At 44.6% G+C, this 18,353-nt stretch overlaps 1 protein-coding gene across 1 annotated transcript; it reads left to right on the top strand.

Moving 5' to 3' along the window:
* The first annotated feature begins 302 nt into the window (after nucleotides 1–302).
* On the top strand, nucleotides 303–18,180 carry Adgrf4 (adhesion G protein-coupled receptor F4). Its single transcript, XM_004649432.2, has 8 exons — nucleotides 303–389; nucleotides 3,746–3,800; nucleotides 6,145–6,296; nucleotides 8,293–8,544; nucleotides 10,897–12,273; nucleotides 16,374–16,415; nucleotides 17,071–17,130; nucleotides 18,133–18,180. Exons 1-8 carry the CDS (start codon nucleotides 303–305, stop codon nucleotides 18,178–18,180), a joined length of 2,073 nt encoding a protein of 690 aa, XP_004649489.1.
* The last annotated feature ends 173 nt before the right edge of the window (nucleotides 18,181–18,353 follow it).

The following is an 18,353-nucleotide window of genomic DNA, read 5'->3' as shown; positions in this document are numbered from 1 at the left end:
TCACTGGGTAATAATTTCTACTGTTTTCCTAAAAACACATTTTTCCTAGGGATTCCATGTTTCATGTCTTCTACTATAGATGGATCATTAGTTGGGCGAAAGTCATTTTGTTGGCATCTAAGCTAGATTGGAAACAGACACCACGTCCTGTCCTGGGGCAGGTTGTTTTGGTGTGGACATCTCAGTGCTGTCCTTCGGTGGCCGCTCACCCCGCTGTGTTCTGTGTGCGTTGAGTGCAGTTATTGCCTCTCGCTGGGTCGAACCTCTTGCTCTGTTGCAGGTTAGGATCCCCATGTCTGAAGATGAAGCCCCAGCTCACCATGGTGTGCTGTTTCGTGTGTTTTCTGGCCACAGAGTGTTTCTACCACAGACCCAAGATTCACATAAATGTAAGTTTGACTCATTCCTATGTGATTCCAAGAGAACTCCCCCTCTTCCCCTAGAAGGATAGAGTTCTGATGCATAGCATGCCATTTAAAATAAATTTTCATAGGATCATAACTCTACCTTTATTGATCATAACTTTCTAAAGTAGGGAACACTGACAACAAAGTTGACAGGTGGTGTGAACACGCCTCGGGACAAATGGAGCAGACATCTTGAAAACTACAGTGGTAGCAGTTGAGATGAGATTTAGATTCAGATCTTCATTTTATTTCTTCCTGGTTACATAGTTGTTTCACTTCTCTGCCCTGTGAAGTTTATTTATTTTTTTATTTATTTGTGTTTTGTGGTAGGGTCTCACTCTAATCCAGGCTGACCTGGAATTCACTGTGGAGTCTCAGGGTGGCCTCAAACTCATGGCAATCCTCCTACCTCTACCTCCTGAGTGCTGAGATTAAAGATGTGAACTGTCACTCCTGGCTGGAAGTTTATTTATTTATTTTTTAATTAATTAATTTATTTCAAGAAGAGATAGATAGAAGAAGAGAGAGAGAAAGAGAGAGAGAGAGAGAGAGAGAATGGGCATGCCAGTCCCTCCAGCCACTGCAAACAAACTCATGATGTATGTGCCACTTTGTGCATTTGGCTTTATATAGTGTTGCAGTCAGGTTTGCATATTGCTGGCAGAAAACACCTCACCAAGAGCAACTTGTGGAAAAAAGCTTTATTTGGCTTGCAGACTCAAGGGGAAGCTCCATCATGCTAGAAGAAAACAATGGCATGAGCAAAAGGTGGACATCACCCCCTGGCCAACATCAGATGCACAACATCAGCAGGAGTCTGCCAAACAGTGGCAAGAGGACACTGCCTATAACACCCATAAGCCCACCCCCAACAATACACTGCCTTCATGAGGCATGAATTCCCAAATCTCAATCAGCTGGGAACCTAGCATTCAGAACACCTAAGTTTATGGGGCTCACCTGAATCAAACCACCACATTCCGCCTGTAACCCCCCAAAACTGATAACCAACCATGATGTAAAGTAAAATGCAATGCATTCAGTCCAACTTTAAAAGTCTCTATATTTTAATCAATCCTAATGCTGTTCAAACGTCCCCATGATCCAAGGTCTTTTAACTGAACCATAATACCAAAATAAGTCCCCAAACTCGTAATGGCACAGAATAAACAATTGCACTGCAAAAGATGGCATTGGGCATAGCAAATAAATATTTACTCAATACAAGATTTAAACAAGGAAAATATCAAACTGTAGTTCCAAGTCCAACAACTCTAGTCAGTGACAAGTCTCCGAATCTGATAATGCTAACCGGCAACAATTTTCTGGAGTTACAATTCCACCCCTCCAGCTAGGCTACTCACAGTCCTGAAAAACTTCATCTGGGGCAGGCAGCTCTCCTGACCAGCTGTCTTGTGGTCCCAGCATTTCGACTGGGTCTCCACTGTAACCCATGGTTCATACTCATGGCTCCATATGGTCTCCATGCAGGCATCCAGCAAACCTGCTTCACACTGCCCATGGCTGTTTCCAAAACACAAGATCATGTTGCAAATTCAATGATCCTCTCTTTCCCACATTTCTTATACTTCATAATACCAGGTGGGGTGACAATTTGTTAATCCAGGGGGGAATAAAGCAGACTTTGAAGAACAGGACACTCCTTCTGCATTCAGTCCACTCCAAAAGAGTCTGCATTCTTCCTGTTGCCCTGGTGCAGGTCAGGTGGCCCAATTTCAAAGGTTGCAATCTCTTATACAATTGCAGCTGAATGGGCTTAAGTTTTGGCCCAAAGATTTCATTTTTTTCTGTGCCATATCCCTTTGCTCATACCAGTCCATTTCTACACAATGCAACCATGTACAAGTTCTCAGGACATGGGCATAACAGCAAGCCTCTCCCATAAACTGCTTCTAGCCCAGTCCAGGCAAAGCTCTTTCTCACCCTCATAAACCAAACCTCATGATCCATGTTCTTACTGTCTTCAGGTCTTTCAACTCTGACCAGAATAGTCCATCAAGCTATAAATGTAGCACTGCAAGGTGTATCTCAGGCCAAGGTTTCAAATCCTTCCACAGTCCTCTTGAAAATCAGCTCCAAAAGGCCAAAGCCACACAGTCAGGTGTCTAGCAGCAATCCCACTCCTTAGTACCAACTATTGTAGTCAAGCTTGCATTGTTGGCTTGATGGTAGAAAACACCTGACCAAGAGCAGCTTGTGGGGAAAAAAAAAAAAAAAAAAACCAGTTTATTTTAGCTTACAGACTCAAGGGGAAGCTCCATGATGGTAGGGGAAAATGACAGCATGAGCAGAGGGTGGATATCACCCTCTGGCCCACATAAGGTGGACAATAGAACAGGAGAGTGTGCCAAACACTGGCAAGGAGAAACTAGCTATAATACCCATAGGCCTTCCCCCAACAATACACTGCTCCCAGGGGTTAACAATTCCCAAATTTCCATCAGCCGGGAATATAGCATTCAGAGCACCTAAGTTTATGGGGGACACCTGAATGAAACGATCACATATGGGTACTGGGGAATCAAACTCTGGTCATTAGCTTTTGCAGGCAAGCACACCTTGACTGCTAAGCCATCTCTCCATCCCCAGAAGTTTATTTATTTATTTATTTTCTTAAATTTATTTATTTATTTATTTATTTATTTGAGAACGACAGACACAGAGAGAAAGGCAGATAGAGGGAGAGAGAGAGAATAGGCGCGCCAGGGCCTCCAGCCACTGCAGACGAACTCCAGACGCGTGCGCCCCCTTGTGCATCTGGCTAACATGGGACCTGGGGAACCGAGCCTCGAACCGGGGTCCTTAGGCTTCACAGGCAAGCGCTTAACTGCTAAGCCATCTCTCCAGCCCGACCCAGAAGTTTATTTTTTGAGGTAATATTTTTTGGTCCTTTTTAGGTATGAAAGGTGTGTGGTTCCATCATTATAACCCAATAACTATTCCTTAGGTTCACTCATTTCTTTCTTCCAAGGATTTTTAGTATGTGGAGTACTTCCTTAGATCCATTTTATCCAGACAGTCATTTCAGACAGCATAGCTTGCTGGCATGACTGCCATCTCTGTGTTCCCCTGCATACGTGACCTTTACAGAAAATCTCCATTTGCTCTCTTGACTATCAGGGTTCTGGCCCTGGTCAGAGAGCAGCATGCTCCCACCCATGGCTCCAGCTCCTCCAGTGAGTCCCTAGGGCACCACCCGTGGATGAACACTGGTTTCCTTCCTAGTCTTGAGCACCTTTCCTTTTCGTGGTAGTAAGATGACATCAGCGTGGAATGTCCCACAGTAAACGAGACCTTTGGGAATTTATGTTTTTCAGAATGGACTGAAGTTTCAAGTCCTTGAAGAAAAACCCAAGGCTGGATGGATCCAAGGTATGTGGCTATAGGATGGTTTCTGTAATTTGGACAAGGAACCAGCATGTCTGCAGACCACAGGCTTTCCCACTGGATGATAATTTCTAAGAAGCTGTCCATGTTTCCTAGCACAAAACAGACTTTTCTGATGATGAGGTCATTATCATCCACTTGGCATGACTAATGAAACAAGAAGACACACAGTCACACCTTCTCTAGAATAGTAGAAAAATGCCTCTTTTCACACCTGACAGGGAAATAAATTGGTTCAAATTAATGAGCTAACATGAGGGAGAACAGGGAAGAGGTCACAATTTTCAGGGTTATTAAGTGTCTGCAACACCTTGGCACTGTGAGGTCTATGAAAGTAACATATGGTGAACTTATAGTGGCAAGACTGGTCCCTGTTCAGCAGTGAGAAGGGGATGAAGGGAAAATCGTTAGTAAGAACATAGTGGCAGCTTGTGGTTCTTACTCAGACAGTCAGGAGAAGTCTGTTCTCCACACTCACAGGCGGGTTTAGTTTCGGTGGTAGATGCATCTCTATGAACATGTGGCATTGGGTAGGAAAGAAGAAAGGTGGCTTGAACTCCAATAGCTCCCAGCATTGACTACTCCTTTCACTCCTTCCCGTTCCTCGCCGGGGCTGCTCTTCCAGGACTGACCCATGGGCCAAATTTGACTTATTACATGTTTTAGTAAATATGAAGGGGCTTTTTTGGTTTTGTTTTGTTTTTGGTTTTCCAAGGTAGGTTCTCACTTTAGCTCAGGCTGACCTGGAATAGTCTCAGGGTGGCCTCGAACTCATAGCGATCCTCCTACTTCTGCCTCCCAAGTGCTGGGATTAAAGGCATGTACCACCACACCTGGGCTTCTTTTTGTTTTTTTGAGGTGGGGATCTCTCTCTAGCCTAGGGATGCTGTCATGTTGCCCAGGCTGGCCTTGAACTCACAGAGATCCTCTTACCTTTGCATCCTGAGGGTTGGGATTCAAGGCATGTGCCACCAGCAAATATGAAATTTTGTTAGAATACAGCTATGCCCACTCATTTACATATTGCCCTTGATTGCTTTTACAGTAAATATTTATTTATGGGGGTGGGTGTGTGTGTGTAGAGAATGGGAAGGCCAGGGCCTCCTGTCACTGCAAACAAACTCAGACACATGCACAACTTTGTGCATTTGGGGAATTGAACTCAGATCATCAGGCTTTGCAAGCAAGAACCTTTAAAAGCTGAGTCATCTCTTGGGCTGGAGAGATGGCTTAGCTGTTAAACGCTTGCCTGTGAAGCCTAAGGACCCTGGTTCAAGGCTCGACTCCCCAGGACCCACGTAAGCCAGATGCACAAAATGGCATATGCATCTAGAGTTTGTTTGCAATGGCTGGAGGCCCTGGTGAGCCCATTCTCTCTCTCTCTTTCTCTCTCTGTTGCTCTTAAAAAAAAAAAAAAAAGTTGAGCCATCTTTCTAGCTTGCTTGCCCAGTAAAAGGCATCATTGAATAGGTGTACCAGAGATTGACCAGAGTGACAGAGCTGAAAAGATTCACTCTGGGCCAAGGTTGCCACATTTAGCAGATAAAAATGTGAAGTGTCTGATTCAGTCTGAATTTCAGACAACAGCCAACAACCTTACCTGGCTGGCAAGTACAGGCAAACATAGTTCCTTGTTTATAGGAACATTTACAACCCGCCTTGTCATTTGCAAACTCGGCATTTGCAAATTGGCCTCCTCACTGAAATTGAGTCCTCAGCGGGTCACTCACAGGCAAGCAAGGAGCAGCTTCCAGATGCAAATGTCCCCAGCGGGGGTTGCAGGTGTGTCCTGCCTCCTTGCTTCAGCTCTCACACCCTCCATGTGCCGTTTCCCAAGCCGCTGTAGGGCCTGTAGGGCCTTGGTTTTCATTTTGAGGACTTTGGTGAAAATAGCTCTCTGCTTGGGTACCATCCTCTCACCCTGCTCCATGCTTTTACTTGTTGCTGGGAACATGGTTTCATGTCAACCCCACTGGGTGAACTGTTCAGATACCCTCAGGTTGAACTATATCCACGCGTCAGAGTGTGGGAATGCTAATCTTGTCTCTTATTTGCTTTTTAAAAAATATTTATTTATTTATTTTAAAGGAGAATATGAGTGTGTGTGTGTGTGTGTGTGTGTGTGTGTTTGAGAGAGAGAGAGAGTATGAATGAGCATCCCAGGGCTTCTAGCTGCTGCAAATAAACTCCAGATGCATGCACTACTTTGTGCATCTGGCCTCACGTGGGCACTGGGAAATCGAACATGGGTCCTTAGGTTTTGCAGACAAGTGCCCTAACCGTTGAACCATCTCTCCAGCCCTCTTACTTGCTTCTGTTTCCTTTTCAGAGAAATGCCACGGATCTTGTGTCTCTTCCTCTAACTGTACCCAGCCCTGTGCTAAGCACTTTCGAGGAGAAATAGGATTCATATGTAATCAAAAAAAGTGGCAAAAATCAACTGAAACATGTACAAGCCTTTCTGTGGATGCACTTTTCAAGGTGACGCATGTGCCCATCGGTGATGATGGGGCCCATCCATGTGGGCCAGGTGGGGCAGGGGGCAGTGGGCAGGGGAGCACCCCGCTGGTCACTGATAGCAGGTCTCAGACTCGGTCTTATGAAAACCTATGGAGTGAGTTAAATTCATCTCATGACCTCGGTTCCTTTCCTGCACTCCGATGCACTCTACTGCCTCTCAGCTCTCTAGTTCTCCCTCTCAGTAAGAAAGTAGTCAAGGCCTGACAGAGAAACTCAGCAACTTGGATGATACCTTCAGCAAAGTGATACAGAACTCTCAAAACTGAAAAGCTAAATAAGTCAAATCAAACTTATTTATACCATGGTGCAAATGATACCTTAGAGGTTGAGGTTTAGCTGTAAAGATGGGTTTTGTTTGTCTCTTGTGCAAATTAATCAACTAAATCTATCTGGAGCTAAATTCTGTTTATTTATTTCCAAGGAGAGAGATAGAGAGAGAGAAAGAGAGAGAGAGAATGGGCATGCCAGGGCTTCCAGATACTGCAAATGAACTTCAAATACATGTGCCACTTTGTGCATCTGGCTTTATGTGAGTGCTGGAGAATTGAACTCCAGTCATTATGCTTTGCAGGAAAACACCTTAACCAGTGAGCAATCTCTCCACCAACCCTTGAAGTCCTTTTCTAATAGTTTAAATCCCTTAACCCAAGAAACATAACATATATAATCCAGATAGAAAAAAATTAAATGAATACAACATATCTCAATTAAAATAAAAATCTCTCTTATATATTTCCACTCAGCCATTATTTCTTTCTATTCTTGTTTGAATTTCATTGCAGTTCAAGGTTACCCGTGTTTCTTATAATTTGGACAGTGGTTTTATAATAGGATTGCAGATGGAGTTTTTCTCACAGTATACATAGAAATCTCTTCAACTACAGTAAAGGAATTAAAGAAAGCAACTTATTTCTTTGCTTCATTGAAGTCACATTCTGAGAGAGTGTGCAGAAATATCAGGAAATGAGCAAATAGCTTCTGGTAAATGAACTGTCAACTTTTTGAAATTACATTTCCTTAGCATTTGGTATTTGAGTCTCCAACCTCCAAAGCAGACTTTTTTTTGAAAATGCACATGTCTTCTCTCCCTGCACACCCCACTGCTATAGAAAGCAAGTTAGCAATACTTGAATTAAAACCACTATCCTTGAGCTGGGCGTGGTGGCGCATGCCTTTAATCCCAGCACTCGGGAGGCAGAGGTAGGAGGATCGCCATGAGTTCGAGGCCACCCTGAGACTACAGAGTGAATTCCAGGTCAGCCTGAGCCAGAGTGAGACCCTACCTCAAAAAACCAAAAACAAAACAAAACAAAACAAACAAACAAAAAAACCACTATCCTGCCAGGTGTGGTGGCGCATGCCTTTAATCCCAGCACTTGGGAGGCAGAGGTAGGAGGATTGTCATGAGTTCGAGGCCACCCTGAGACTACATAGTGAATTCCAGGTCAGCCTGAGCTAGAGTGAAACCCTACCTCAACCCCCCCCCCCACCAAAAAAAAAAAAGTTCACTATCCTGGGCTGGAGAGATGGCTTAGTAGTTAAGGTGCTTGCCTGCAAAGCCTAAGGACCCAGGTTCAATTCCCCAATACCTGTGTAAGCCAGATGCATAAATGCATAAGGGGGCACATGCATTTGTAATTCATTCACAGCGGCTAGAGGCCCTGGCACCTCCATTCTCTCTCTCTTTTACATAAATAAAACATAAAATAAAACTGCTACTATCTTGAGAGTAGATTCCAGAAAAGGTAACTAGCCTGATCTCTGGGAATTTTGGTGGCTTCCACTGTCTACCCGTGACCCTAACTTACTCTCGCATCTTAGCCACGAAGTCCTTTGTACTATCACCCGCTTGTACACCCGTTTTCTTCACGTGGGTCGTTGGTGGGTCTAGTTCCTTCCGTATTACATGTTAGATTATTAGTCATTTTGGAATGAAGCAGCCTTTTTTCTTACACAGGACGTGAATGATGCATCCAGCCTTTCCTTAGCAGCTTCCTCCTTCCCTCTGATTATGCCCAACTTCCCGGCGCCAGACCCCATTGCGGATGTGGCTCAAGGAATCCGCCTGCACTGTCCCCTGGACTATGCCTGCATACTAGATGCGGTGAAGTCCTCAGAGGTGACTTCGGGGAATATTGCATTTATAGTGCAGTTACTAAAGAATATCTCAGCAGAGTTGTCTGATGCTGTGACCCAGGAGAAAATGAAGGTACTTTTGACAAGTTTCGTTATCCAATAACAATATTTGTCTTACTATCTTGCATTTCATTTACTTATTTATTTGAGAGAGAAAAGAGAGAGAGAGAGAGAGAGAGAGAGAGAGAGAGAGAGATAATAGGCATGCCAGGGCCTTTAGCTACTGCAAACGAACTCCAGATGCATCTGGTTTTACGTGAGTACTAGGGAATTGAACTTGGGTCCTTAGGCTTTGTAGGTAAGTGCCTTAACCACTGAGCAATCTCTCTAGAGCCATCTTGCATTTTCACAGTTTGAAGTGTATTTTTCGGGGTCAAAAAGTGCCACAACCACAGCAATAATGGCTTTGCATATTGAGTCATCATTCTCAGAGCAACTTTCAGGAAGTTAGAGTCTTAAACACTTCTTAAAAAAGTATTTTTATTTATTGATGAGAGAGAGAGAGACAGAGAGAGAGAGAGAGAGAGAGAGAATGGGCATACCAGGGCCTCTAGCCACTGCAAACAAACTCCAGATGCATGCACCACCTTGTGCATCTGGCTTATGTGGGATCTGGGGAATCGAACCTGGGTTGGTAGGCTTCACAGGCAAGTGCCTTATCTGCTAAGCCATCTCTATGGCCCGGGAAGTTAGATTGTTGATACAGAATGACCATGAGCCTACTCCAGCGCTCCCAAATTATGTTCTGTGCAATACGCTGCTGTCAGAGATGCTCACAGAGATTCCATTTTTAGGGAGCGAGCATTAGGGAGCTCAGAGTTGCCTTAAATAGGCCTTTTCAGAGACTTTTCTGTGCTAGTGAATATTGATACTCATTACTCAAGGGAGGAACATGGGGATATGGTATGCAGTCAGTATTTCTCAAACTTAGATTACCATGTACATCCATGACCATACCCATACATGAAACAGTTATTCACACCTCCTGGGAAACTGAGGTGTAATACTTCATAGTTTGGAAATACTGTCTTGAATACAACAATAAAGCAAGAAAACCTTAGCTTTATACATATGTATGTATCTATATGATACATATTGAATATATACAAATATATAGCACATTTCATATGTAAGTTAAAAGAATATAGGTTAAAAGAATATATATTAAAATCTAGAGCTGACTGGATGGCTTAGTGGCTAAGGCATTTGCCTCCAAAGCCAAAGGACACCGGTTTGATTCCCCATGACCCACGTTAGGGGGCACACACATATGGAGTTCATTTGCAGTGGCTGGAGCCCTGGTGTGCCCATTCTCTCTCTTTCTTCCCCTCCATCTTTCTCTGTCAAATAAATAAATAGATAAATAAATAAAAATATTTTTAAAATTTATGTTCTTTTTGTTTATTTTTATGTATTTATGGGAGAGAGAGAGAGAGGGAGGGAGAGAGAGAAAGAGAGAGAGAGGGAGATAATGGGCATGCCAGGACCTCTAGCTGCTGCAAACAAACTCCAGATGCATGTGCCACCTTGTGTATCTGGCTTGTATGGGTACGGGGAAAATGAACCTGGGTCCTTAGGCTTTGCAGGTAAGCATCTTAATTGCTAAGCCATCTCTACAGCCCTATGTTCTTTTCTTTCTTTCTTTTTCTTTTTCTTTTTCTTTTTCTTTTTTTTTTCGAGGTAGGGTCTCACTCTGGCTCAGGCTGACCTGGAATTCACTATGGAGTCTCAGGGTGGCATCGAACTCTTGGCGATCCTCCTACCTCCTATCCCGAGTGCTGGGATTAAAGGCATGTGCCACCATGCCCGGCTTTTCTTTCTTTTTCTTGTTAAATTTATTCATTTGACAGAGAATGATAGAGAGAAAGAGGGAGAGGGAGAGAGAGAGTGAATATGGGAACACCAGGGCCTCCTGCCTCTCTGCAAATGAACTCCAGATGCATGGCCCACTTTTGTGCACTGGCTTTATGTGGGTACTAGAGAATTGAACCTGGGCCAACCGGCTTTGCAAAAAAGTACCTTTATCCCTGAGCCATCTCTCCATCCCCAAATCACATTTTTATATGTATATTCATATTTGTATCTATATATAGTCTTCCCAGTGTGTGGTTTTGCTAAGGTGAGCTTGTAATAGGTGGGGGATTGAAGAGAAATGTGTCAAATAAGATTAGACAATTACTGGGTGTGGTGATGCATGCCTTTAATCCCAGCACTTGGGAGGCAGAGGTAGGAGGATCACTGTGAGTTCTAGGCTATCCTGAGATTGCATAGATAATTCCAGGTCAGCCTGAGGTAAAGTGAGACTCTACCTCAAAAAACCTAAATAAATAAATAAAATAAAAAATTAGACAATGCAATTATATCACGAGAGATTTCATACACTGGAAGTTGGTTTTGTCCAATAATGTGCTTGTCTCTACCGCAGAGTTATAGCGAAGTGGCCAACCACATCCTTAACACCACAGCCATTTCCAACTGGGCTTTCATTCGAGACCCAAATGCCAGCTCAGATTTTTTGGAGTCAGTGAACTCATTTGCCAGGAAACTCCATATCCAAGGTGACTCTGAGAACACTGTGAAGGAGCTCTTCATTGAGACCAAAGGCTCTCACATCTATCACAACGCCTCCGAGAAGAGCTTCCGTTTTTCCATGAGCAGGAGTAATGCCACACATGGCATTCTGGGACTGGTGGAAATCCCCAGACAAGAGCTACAGAAGTTGTCCCCAAGTGCATCCCAAGCCATTGGCATAGCCTTTCCGACCCTAGGGGCTGTGCTGAGAGAGGCCCACTGGTCGAATCTGAGTCTTTCTAAACCCATAAACGGACTGATCCTCTCAGTGGTTTTGCCAGAAAGCCTGAACGAAGTCATACTCACCTTCGAAAAAATCAATAAATCCCAGAACGCCAACGCCCAGTGTGTTGGCTGGCACTCCAAGCAAAGAAGGTGGGACGTGCATGCGTGTAAAATGACATCGGACGCTGGAGGCATGGTGAGGTGCCACTGCAATCGTTCCAACGCAGTGATGTCCTTCTCCATCCTCATGTCCCCCAGATCCATGAGGGACGCAGTCCTGAGCTACATCACTTGCATCGGGCTCAGCGTCTCCATTCTCAGTTTGCTCATTTGCCTGATCATTGAAGCCACAGTCTGGTCCCGAGTGGTGGTGACGGAGATATCCTACATGCGACACGTGTGCATCGTGAACATAGCCGTGTCCCTCCTGATGGCAAACGTGTGGTTCATTATAGGCTGGGACAATGACATCAGGGCTCAGGGCCACTGGTGCGTCGCCGTGACATTCTTCAGTCACGTCTTCTACCTCTCCCTTTTCTTCTGGATGCTCTTCAAGGCATTGCTCATCATCTATGGGATCCTGGTCGTTTTTGGCAGGATGCTGAAGTCTCATATGATGGCCATTGGGTTCATCGTCGGCTATGGGTGCCCACTGGCGATCGCCATCACCACCGTCGCTGTCACGGAGCCCGAGAAGGGTTATGTAAGGACTGACGCCTGCTGGCTCAACTGGGGCAAAACCAGAGCTCTTTTCGCATTTGTGATCCCGGCCTTGGTCGTCGTGGCTGTGAATCTCCTTGTAGTCCTGGCGGTTGCTTTCAACACGCAGAGACCCTCTATTGGCAGTTCCAAGTCTCAGGAGATGGCCATAGTCATCAGGATGAGCAAAAATGTAGCCATCCTCACTCCGCTGCTGGGCCTGACCTGGGGCTTTGGAGTAGCCACCCTTATAGAAGACTCACCCCTGGTAGTCCACATCATTTTCGCCTCGCTCAACGCCTTCCAGGTAAGCTTCGGGAGGGGGACTTGCTGTGGAAGTCTAGCTAGACAACAAAGGATGGCTAGGATTTAAAAGTGAAAAAATTCAAAGTGGACTTTCCATGACTTAGAGGTATCTGAGTGTGATCTCCCCTACACTTTTGGCTGGCAGGTCCGATTAAGCTGGTCCAGGCTGGTTGGGTGGGAATAACCTTCCTTTTCTCTGGCTGCTTCACCGAGTTCTTCTTACAAAGTCATTATGATAACCTTGTATTTGGCTAAGGATTTTTAAAATATTTATTGACAACTTCCATAAATATAGACAGTATACCAAAATCATAATTCCCTTTCATCATTGAATCCCTCCTTCTTTCTATCTAGACTCTCCTTCTGTTTTGATGTCATCACATTTTTTTCCTCCCATTATGAAGGTCCTGTGTAGGTAGCATCAGCCACGGTGAGGTCACGAATATCAAGGCCGTTTTGTGTCCGGATGGCAGCATTATAAGCAGTCCTCCTTTTCCATCCTTTCTACCACTTCTGCAATGGTCCCTGAGCCTTGAAAGGTGTGATAGAGATGTCACACTTAGTGCTGAACACCCCACTGTCACTTCTCAGCCCTTTGGCCAGTTTTGATTTGTCCCAGTGGTCACCACCATCTGCAAAGAGAAGCTTCTCTAACCCACAGCGAGAGTATCATTAATATATGGGCAAGAGCCGGGCGTGGTGGCGCACGCCTTTAATCCCAGCACTCGGGAGGCAGAGGTAGGAGGATCGCCGTGAGTTCGAGGCCACCCTGAGACTACATAGTGAATTCCAGGTCAGCCTGAGCCAGAGTGAGACCCTGCCTCGAAAAACAAAAACAAAAACAAAAACAAAAAATATGGGCAAGAACATAAGTGTTTAGAGATCAGTCTGGTGGATTGGTCAAGGATTTGTGAAGCTATATTGGTTGTACTTCAAAGTGAGCCATTTTGTTCTTTTCCAGGAAGCTCAGTGAAATAGTCTTTTTAAATTATTATTATTATTATTATTATTATTGGCAGTTAAAGGTATTGGCTTTCACTGTCATTAATACTTAGGAGTTCTCATACTTCTTCCTTGTCATTACCCATGAAATGTGTTACTTGATACTCATACCAAATAGATCTAGCCCTGCATTACTTGGCCTTCGGAGGCCATGTTTCTGTGCAATGATAGAGAGCTAGAACGATCTCTATTGTGTCTTCACACCCTAGCATAAATGCTCTGTTTAGAGGTCGTTTTACTCCTGCTTGCTACTAAGCTTGTGTGTTTGGGAAGCTATCATTAGCCAAATTGTTTTCTTTACCAGTGAGCAACAGAAAACTTGGCACATTCGTAGTCCTAATTATGCTTTGAATCAGGGCTTGGCAAACTATAGCTTGCTGCCTGTTTGTGTGTGTGTGTGTGTGTGTGTGTGTGTTAGTAGTAGTAGTAGTGTTTTCTGGGCCACTGTCATGCTCATTTGTTTACATTTTCCCTGTGACTGACTCTGAGATACAATGGCACATTTGCATGGTTGCAACAGAGACTGTAGCGTTTGCAAAGCTTAAATATTTGCTGTCAAGTGCTTTGCAGAAAAAAATTCCAACTATTGCTTTAAGTACTGCGACTATGTAAGTAGGAAGCAGAGTAGATTTCTAGTCACACGGCATGGTGCAAAATAAGAATGTCCAGCTCACGTTAGGACTGAAGAGCGAGCTCAGGTGATCAAGTGCGAAGCCAGCATGAGGACCTGGACCTATGTGAAAATGCTGGGTCGTTCGGCATGCACCTGTAACCCTAGTGCTGGCAAGGTGAAGACAGGAGGGTCCCTGCGATCTGCTAGCTAGCTAGTCTAGAGCAGTTGGTAAGTTCTAGATGAATGATAGAACCTGTTTTAAAACAAGGTGGAGGGGCTGGAAAGATTGCTTAGTGGTTAAGACACTTGCCTGCAAAGCCTATCAACCCAGGTTCGATTCCTCAATACCCATGTAGAGCCAGATGCACAAGGTGGTACATGCATCTGGAGTTTGCAGAGGCTGGAGGCTGGTGTGCCCATCGTTTCTGTTTGTTTCTCCTGTCTCTCTCTCTCTATCTTTTGGGGTTGATATAAAATTTTCCACTGATTTTGTTTGTTCTTACTCTGCAGCCCAGGCTGGCCTGTAATTTACTATGTAGTCCAGGCTGGTCTCAACTTTGTAGTAATCCTCCCTGTGCAGCCCTTCTCAGTGTTAGAATTACAAGTGTGAGCCATCATGCTTGGGTAATTTCCCCATTCTTTTCTTTTTCTTTTTTTTTCCCCAAGGTAGGGTCTCACTTTAGCTCAGGCTGACCTGGAATTCTCTATGTAGTCTCAGGGTGGCCTCGAACTCACCATGATCCTCCTACCTCTGCCTCCTGGTGCTGGGATTAAAGGCGTGTGCTAATTTCCTGGCTAATTTCCCTATTCTTGAAACCACTCTAATGATCCCATTGAATTGAATGTCAGACACTTCTGCCACCTAGTGGTCATGTACCACCTTGCACTTGCCTCACCTTAGTGCGTCTGGTTTACATGATATCTGGAGAGTTGAACATGGATCCTTAGGCTTCACAGGCAAGTACCTTAACCTCTAACCCATCTCTCCAGCCCTGTACTTCTTTTTCAGATAATTTCTGCTTCTTTTTTTTTTAAAATTGATTGTAAAATAAAATGTGTTCAGTTGTAGTCAACCTCCTTTTCTTAGCAAGATTTCCTTGGGATTTACAGTCAGCAGTCTTTATCATTTGGTCAGTGTTTCCTCGTCATGACACTGTCTTAAGATGGGGAAGAGTCCCTCCAGGGCCTCAGGGTCTTTGTAGCTGCTTCTTTCTATTATCCAGCGCTTCAGTAACTCTTCACAGGGTGCTCATCCCCCCTCTCCTCCCCCCCCCCCCCCCCCCCGCCCGCTTCAAGCAGGCTAGAACACCAGCCTGGGCTGCAGAGTAAGAACAAACAAAATCAGTGGAAAATTTTATATTCCATGGTGGTGGGTCGGGTCTGAATGACAGGATTCCACGTCCCACGGAACTGTCATCGTGAGGGAGAATAGCTCCTTCAATATTTGGGAAGAAATGGCATGGTGTAGTGAGGGCATTAGTTGTAGTTCTTGGCACGATCATAAATTAGGTGAAGAGAAACAATTTATAGAAAGAAGAATGAGTTTTTGCTCACAGTTTCATGGTGGAGGAGGTATGGGACTCGGCCTGTGGTGGTGGGTTCGACCTGTTATATCTTCCATAGACTGGGTACTAGGGAGCTCAGGCAGGAAGCCGGGCTGGTTATGTTCCTCCAGCTCCATCTCTACTGCCCTATAATCTGCCAGATAGGGCCCAGGTTCCGAAAGTTTCACAATATCCCCAAATCACACCTCATGTGCCTACGGGGAACATTCTTCACATCTAACTCTACCAGCAAGGTTGAAAACTCTTTTCAACATCTGTAACCATTCAAGAAAAAACAGTGATTCTCACGCGTGGTGGGCCTCATCCAAGGATGGTGGTCCATTGAAAAGAAATGCTCACCATTGCAATGTTTTTAAGAAAGGATCTTTTGAAGTTAGGCTGGGTTGGAGCCTGCAACAGCTCAGGCTATTTTCGAATTAGATAGCCCCATCAATGCATTTATTTATTTATTATTTTTGTTTTTTTGAGATAGGGCCTCACTCTGGTTCAGGCTGACCTGGAATTCACTATGGAGTCTCAGGGTGGCCTCGAACTCTCGGATGATCCTTCTACCTCTGCTTCCCTAGTGCTGGGATTAAAGGCGTGCGCGACCACGCCCAGCTAATGCATTTAGTTTTTAGTCAACATTAGCTTCTAAGGCTGGATGTGGGGGCACACGCCTTTAATCTCAGCACTTGAGAGATAGAGACAGGAGGATCACTGTGAGTACGAGGCCAGTCTGGGACTACAGAGTGATTTCCAGGTCCGCCTGGGCTAGAGTGAGACCCTGCCCAGAAAAACAGACAAACACATGAAGATCAAAACATTAGCGTCTAATGTCCAATTACTCCATAGAGGTCATGTGGAAGAGTGAATTTGAAATGATAACTGGGACACCGTTAGTAAAGTCCTCCCCAGTGATTCTGTTGAATTTTACCACAGGGCTTTTTCATCTTGCTGTTTGGAACCATTATGGACCACAAGGTAAGTTAAATTTACTTCCTCCATGAGGACCAGGGATGGGGTTGGCTGGGGCAGCTGTAATTGGACAGCACACTTTGGAAGAGCTGAGCGTGCGAGGTTGGCCCAGGACATCAGCTGTGACAAAGTACAGAGAAGACGATCCTCTTCCATCTCTTCCACTTGGGAAGGTTGTGAGAGGATTGTTGGTGAAAAGAACAGAAACCATGACCACAAGTTATTTTTATTTTCAAGGAAGAGAGAGAGAGAGAGAGAGAGAGAGAGAGAGAGAGAGAGAGAGAGAGAGAGAGGGAGAGAATGAGTGCACCAGGGCCTTTAGCTGCTGCAAATGAATTCCAGATGCATGTGTCACTTTGTGCATCTGGGCTTTACATGGGTTCTGAGGAATCGAACCCTGGTCATTAGGCTTTGCAAGCAAGCACCTTAACCACTGAGCCATCTCTCTAGCCTGCCCCCTCATCCATGACCATGGTTTAAAGTTCATTCTCAATACAGTTTGAACTACTCTTCAAGGCTTACCCGAGTCTTCTTGATGGCTCTATGCTGACCTATGTGATATGGCCCACTGAGCTCAGAGTTCCCGGATGTGCATGTGAGTTTTGGAAACACTGTTTCCTGTGACATCTCGGAGATGCTTATCACCGTCATTGCTTTCCAGACAAGGGATGCTCTGAGGGCGAGGATGTCTTCACTGAAGGGGAAATCCAGAGCAGTAGAGGTAAGACCCTCCTGAAAGGAGACTGTCCTCACTCATGCGGAGACACAGGCTACAGCCTGGCACTCAGGACCTGTGGAGCAAAAGTTGGCAGGGCCGCCTACTTCTCTTGTATCCTTTTCTACATTTTTGTATCATCCTGCTGAAAGGGAACGTCAGCTGAACATAGCCTTTGAGAGCATTTTGCAAGTCGGATCGTCTCAGCTTGATGTGGGGCCATCAGAGAGGAGCCCAGGGCTGCAGATTTACACCAAGTCAGAGTCAGGGAATGAGAGTTGAGTTAAAAATGAGACACTAGCCCAACTCACTCTTACACAGGGAAGGAATTGGCCAGAGAGCTCAGTCAGGCGTGTACAAGGTCACCAGCTCATTCGAAGTGGAATCCCTGCCCGGACCCCAACATCAGCCCCATCTCTGTCCATTCTCCATGTTCGGGATGCTTCCCAGTCAACCCTGCTTCCTCCTGCCCTCACAGGCCTTGAAGGAGACTCTAGGCTTGGCCGTCTGTCTTTGAATGCCTCAGCTGAAAGTACCACAATCTCTTTGTTAGAAGTTCTTTGTTCCACCAGTAGACTCTCGGTAGGAACTACTTCCTTGAAAACCAACATTCTAAATGGTCCATTGAGAACTACCAATTATGGTTAGCTAGTCTTCAGCGTGACTTTTAGTACTTCAGTGTATCAGTTTTAAAACAGAATTTTCTTCACCATTTGACATTTCTTAAACTGAAGTATATATTATAATCAATTAAACATGTCATGGTTTAACTGACAAATTTTTGCTTTTTTAAAGCAAAATAAAAATAATGATGTAGCTTGTAATGCTACATCCAGTGAAATATGATAATTCAATTTGTGTGGCAAGATCAATTTGGACGTTTCTCTTTATGTCTTAATTTTCACGTTTATCTCTAGGCAGGCTGTTCATAAATATAAACATACATTCTTTTTATTATCAGTGTCATTACTCATTGTCAAGTCTTGTTATTTTTTTTCCCCCATTTAGAATGCATCATTAAGTCCAACCAATGGATCTAGATTAATGAATCGTTGAGAATAAAATGTGAGTATTCAAACCTCAGGGAGAAACTCCACTACCACATTATACTGGACCAGTCACTGTGAACGCACTGTTGTCTAATACATGACTCTGGGCTGAGGCGAGAGGGGATAAGGCCATGTCTTCAGAGTGTACAAACTTCTCTGTTCCCTAAACATAAGTAACCA

The sequence above is a fragment of the Jaculus jaculus genome, chromosome 8 (assembly GCF_020740685.1).
Source record: "Jaculus jaculus isolate mJacJac1 chromosome 8, mJacJac1.mat.Y.cur, whole genome shotgun sequence".
NCBI classification, from domain to species: Eukaryota; Metazoa; Chordata; class Mammalia; order Rodentia; family Dipodidae; genus Jaculus; species Jaculus jaculus.
The sequence above is the reverse complement of the archived record's forward strand: the minus strand, read 5'-3'. Positions and strand labels throughout refer to the sequence as shown.

Bases quoted from the DNA above. Each gene is read 5' to 3' on its own strand.
- Adgrf4 (XM_004649432.2), top strand. From the start codon at position 303: ATGAAGCCCCAGCTCACCATGGTGTGCTGTTTCGTGTGTTTTCTGGCC. The intron at 16,416-17,070 runs GTAAGTTAAATT...ATTGCTTTCCAG, and splicing joins GAACCATTATGGACCACAAG to ACAAGGGATGCTCTGAGGGC. The intron at 17,131-18,132 runs GTAAGACCCTCC...TCCCCCATTTAG, and splicing joins GGAAATCCAGAGCAGTAGAG to AATGCATCATTAAGTCCAAC.